We start from the raw sequence: 5,821 nt of genomic DNA, 5'->3' as shown, positions 1-5,821 counted from the left end.
GAGGGACATACTTGAAGGCCACTTATTACTCGATTATGGTGATGGTGATTATGATGATTACGGCGATGATGATGACGATTATGACGACGACGACGATGACGATGATGATGATGATGACGATGATGACGATGACGACGACGACGACGACGACGACGACGATGATGGAATACGGTATGTACAGATATTGAAAACAAGCGACTCGTGTGAAAAGAGGCTTTAAAGAAAATTGTGACATTTTAGAAAACATTGCAAAAGATACGGTAAAGCATACGGTAAACCATGCATTTGATAGTTTCAATAAGAGAAATGCCAACACATACACATATAAACCCATGTAAAAACATTAACATTACAAATGGAACCAGTTTTACTCGTGTTACAAGCAAGTTCTGGACAAGAGGATCTTTCTTGAAAAGAAGAAAAAAAAAAAGGATCCCATGAAAGGAACATGTAATATGAGAGAGTCCCTGTGACCGAAGAATATAGAAAACAACGAGTAAAGTGCAAATTTATTTTTAAATCAAAATAAAACAATGGCTTCTTTCAGTCGCTTTCAACTGTGAAACTAAAAGAGGTCCTTGACGACTTGATGGAAGAAATATTTTTTTTATTGAGCGTGGTAGGACCTGGACCTGTGGGCCAGTCTGTGGTGTTTTTCAGGACCGAAAGTGAGAGCAGCAGTAGGATGAAATAGGCACACTTCGCTGATACATTTGCGATTCAGTATTTTGGATTTATGTCATATCACATGTGAGGTTTCTAATGAGCGCTACTGTTAGAATGGTATTCAGCAGAACTTGTAGCATGGTCAGGTCGTCGGCGACTAAACTGGCATCTCTCTCTTGATTTTTCTGGTGAGGAGGGTTGCTAGTAACTCAGCAGGATTGAAAGCAAGAAGAATTAGAAGGAGTTCCGGGTTGGTGCTCCGCATACTTGAAGACCACTGGAAGTAAGGCACTCCTTAGCTTTTGTTAAAGCATGTCTCTAGAACCCGGTTCAAACCCAAGCTACGTCTACTCCGATAATCAGCGGTAACATGGTCAGCGAATTTTCTGGGACAGTCGACAATCGACGGCATGATGAGCTGCTACAAATCACACTATCACAAAGTGTGTATGCATGTGACCAGGGACCACATGTGAACATGTATTTCCACTGAAACGCTAACTCGTTGGTCGGAACCGGCTGAATGCACCCTTGTTGAATGCCACCTCATGTACAAGTAAGTAAAGGATTTTGAACATGGAAATAAGAAAAGTGACAGAGTTGACGACAACAATATTGAACTTGGCTTGTTGTCACCATTCTATTGTGATGTGAGCGAGGAGGTCGGTGAAAGATGACAGAAGGTGGTGGTAGGAGCTCAAAGGCTGATGGATTTCTATACCTTAATGTTCCCGATGCCATACCAGATCTAATCCTAGTTAAAGCACAGAAATAAAAAGGATGAAACGGATAGTGCAGCGCAAAGGAATTAGCTGTTTATGTGATAGTAAAAACAAGTTGAGGAAATTTTTCCGCGATGAGCTGGGAAAGTTCAAATACCAAAAGAGATGTGAAGGCGTTAAAGGGTAGAAGAAATAGCGACAGAAACAGCAGGGTGTAATTTGCGAAGCACTATAAGGACACAGCTTGAAAGAGGCTTGAGATTGTGGAGGGAGACACCTATTACTCAATCCTAGAAACCAGCGAATGGGTACGACTACAAAATGGGTATGGCACGAAACGTTCCTCGACCCCCAACTGTAACGACTAGTGATGCCACTCCGACGTCTTACGAAAGCAAGAGGTGATGGAGAAGGACAGACAACTGCCGAGGACGAGAGGGAAAGAAGGAAGACCTCAGAAAAGAGGACTGGATACCAGCTCAAGGTGACTAAAAAGTGTGATATACACTCACATCTCAGGACAAAGTCATATTATTCATTGTTGTGTCGTTGGATAGAAGAAAATGTCAATTGCAGTTCCCCTTGTAGCATTTCGGCCAAACTCACGCTTGCTTGTAGAGTTTCTCTGCTCGGTGCTAACGGGAAACTTTAGACATACATACATACATACATACATGGTGGCTGCCCCCTCGTTATCAAGTATGGCCATTGCAGGAAGCTTAATCAATGTTGTTATCGTGCAATGCTTGTGCAAGAAGATTTTTTTTAAAGTGAGGAAAGGCTGTGCACTGAGTCAATCCCACTCACTAAGCAACAGCAGCCATAATCCGAAAAGAAGAACAAGTCAACGTCATCGGTAACCACTGAGCCGCAGGTTTTATGTCGGAGTTATCCCAGTTACCTGAGTTACCTTCTCCTAGAAGGATGCCCTAACAAAGGCTAGGAGTCCTTCACTCCCAATGGTTTAACCGCGCGATCGAGTATTCAGTCCGATTATTTCTATGCCCCCGCGCATGATACAACCTTGAGACATGTATTGGATGGCCGTTGACTCTCAAGAGTTCCTCCGCCCTTTGACGGATGAAAAACAAAACATACATACATACATGCATACATACATACATACATACATACATACATAGATAGAAAATCCCTCTGCTATGAAATACATTCATAAACAACAACTCAAGGAATACTGGTAGTATATTCCCATCAAAAATTATTTCAAATATAAGCATAACAGGCCGGAAATTGTTGTTTAGGACAGAGAGGCAAAGTTATGTACCATAATAGAGGTTAGCTGCCCCGCAGATATAAATATTTCTTTGAAAATCAAAGAAAAAGAGGATATCTATGGACAACTGCTTCGAGACCTCCAGCTTCTATATCCAGACTATGAATTCATATTCATACCAATAATAATTGGAGTGCTAGGTTTTGTTAGTATATGCTTAAAGGAGAATCTGGATAAACTGGGATTTTCAGAAAGAGAAATCGACTGGCTAATTCGTTCATTACAAGTGCAATCTCAGAGTGGAACAGTAAAAATATGCAAGACTTTTTTCTAGTTCCAAATTTGTGAGTTTGTCTGTGTTAACTACATCCCAAAGACGGAGCCTTGTATCTTTGTCGGAAATCGGCACCCTCCTCAGTGGAGGATTTATAATAATTAACAAAAATAGAAGAGATATACATATATACGTACATACATACGTACATACATACGTACATACAGGCAGACATACATACATATATACATACATACATGCATGCATACATACATACATACATACATACATACATACATACATACATACATAAACACACACTCACACACATTTATATGCACAAAGGGAAGCCTAGAATTATCCGCACTTTCGTCATAACATATCTTTATTATTGTCATACTACCTTCTGCGCATGCGTGTATGTACGTATGTATGTACGTATATATTGTGGTCACGTGATCGAAGTTTGAGCCTGATCGCCCCACTTTCTGACTTTACAGGGTAAGCATAACTGCTCCCTCCACTAGCAACGTGCACCAAAGAAGAACAAAGAACAGTGATCAGAGAAATAGTAATGGTGAACCGGTTCACCATTACCATCTCTCAAGCGTGCTAAAGGTTCTCGTCAGTGGTGGAGGTGGACTGACGATCCACTCGATCCACTCATACACACTTCTACGCGGTAGTGCCCTGTCCCCGTATTATGCTAAGAGCCTCCGATGAATGTCGGCACCTGACACACCTTCTGACAAGAGAAATCGGATCACTGGTCTTTGTTCTTCTTTGGTACACATTGCTAGAGGATCGGCAATGCTTACACCGTAAAGCCAGAAAGAAAAATGGTGCGATCAGGCTTAAATTTCGATCACGCGACAACTATAGCACCGACTATAAACACCCATGCGCAGAAGGCAGCGTGACAATAATAAATACACACATAATACACACACACACACACACACACCACATTAATATATATATATACATATATATATATATTTATTAATAGATATATATATATATATATATATATATATAATATATATATATATTATATATATATATATATATATATATATACAAGACCAATAAAGAACGGAAGGTTTGATCAGACATCGAAGAATCCACAATGACAAACTGATGACGACGTCGATGACAAAGAAAAGGAAGAAGATGAAGAGGAACAAGATGAAGAAGAAGAACAACAACAATAACAACGTCCACAACAACAACAGCATTAGTTGCAACAAAAACACTGTACGACGACAACTTGTAACAAAAACCACAACCACAAAACAACCCCACAACAAGAGAAACTACTACAAAGCTAATAAGTGCTAATAGCGATGTCCGTCAAAATCAACTGAAGAAACGGCAACAACAATTGAAACCAAGACGAAATGGACAACTGTTAAAAGTACAATAGGAAAACACAAAAGAAGAAACCTATCACAGCGAAGGCCCAATAGGAAACTGTAATAACAGCAACAACACGGACATTAAAATATGAAAAAAAAAACAGCCATCAATTTCACTGTTAATACCATCACCTCCAACACCACCACCGCCGCCATCACCACCACCATCACTATCACCATCACCATCACCACCATCACCACCATCACCACTACCATCACCATCACTATCAATACCACCACCACCACCACCACCGTCACCACCACCATCACCACCATCACCACCACCATCACCATCATCACCACCACCATCGCTATCACTATCACCACCACAACCATCACCACCACTACCACCATCAACACCACCACCATCACCAACATCACCACCACCAACACCATCACCACCACCATCACCACTGCCATCACCTCTACTACTACCACCACCATCATCACCACCACCATCACCAACATCACCACCACCAACACCATCACCACCATCACCACCACCATCGCCATCACTATCACCACCACCATCATCACCACCACCATCACCAACATCACCACCACCAACACCATCACCACCATCATCACCACCATCACCACCATCATCACCACCACCATCACCAACATCACCACCACCAACACCATCACCACCATCACCACCACCACCATCACCACCACCATCACCACAGCCACCATAACTACTACCGCCATCATCACCACCACCACCACCACCACCACCACCACTACCACCACCACCGTCACCACCACCACCACCACCACCACCACCATCACTACCACAACCACCATCGTTGCCATCATCACCATAGCTATTATCATCATCATTGTCGTTGTCGTCGTTGTCATCAACATCATGATCGTCATCATTATAAACATCATCATCACTGCAATCCTTTACATCACCGTCGTCGTCGTTATCAACCTCCCCTATCATCCTGCTTCTCCTGCTCATTCTCCTCCTCCTCCTCCTCCTCCCAATCATCATCGTCATCATCATCATCATCATCTTCATTGCGAGGGTGTGGCTCGTTGTCGTTGCTGAAACGATGAACGATGAAAGCGATGCTAATATGAGCGAACACTACCGAAGCTATCATTTCTGATGGATGGGACAAAGACGATGATGACGACGACAACGATGACGATGACGATGACAGTGACGGCGAAGACGGCAACGATGACGATGATGACGATGGTGACGATGATGACGACGATGACGACGACGACGACGACGATGATGATGATGATGATGATGATAATGATGATGATGATGGTGTTAATGACGATGAGGTGTGTAGTGACGATAGTGATGGCGGTTTAACATTTGAAAGACATGTGTAGCAATTGTTATTGCCCATGTGACACGTTTCATTAAGGCAAAGCGTTTTCGGGGTTATGGGGAGTTACTGTAACAAAATCAACAACAACACCACCGCCACCAACAAAAACCAACAATAATAACCATAATAATGATAAGGGTCAGGCAATT

At 42.2% G+C, this 5,821-nt stretch overlaps 1 protein-coding gene across 1 annotated transcript in view; it reads left to right on the top strand.

Annotated features, from left to right (window-relative positions):
- Positions 1-1,036: 1,036 nt before the first annotated feature.
- Positions 1,037-5,821, top strand: part of LOC115220379 — a 14,061-nt gene continuing 9,276 nt past the window's right edge. The window contains exon 1 of the mRNA XM_036510177.1: positions 1,037-1,109. Coding sequence (XP_036366070.1) covers positions 1,037-1,109 — 73 coding nt within the window. The remainder of the gene's footprint in view (positions 1,110-5,821) is intronic.

This window comes from Octopus sinensis, linkage group LG16 (assembly GCF_006345805.1).
Source record: "Octopus sinensis linkage group LG16, ASM634580v1, whole genome shotgun sequence".
NCBI classification, from domain to species: domain Eukaryota; kingdom Metazoa; phylum Mollusca; class Cephalopoda; order Octopoda; family Octopodidae; genus Octopus; species Octopus sinensis.
This window is presented reverse-complemented; position numbering and strand designations above follow the sequence as displayed.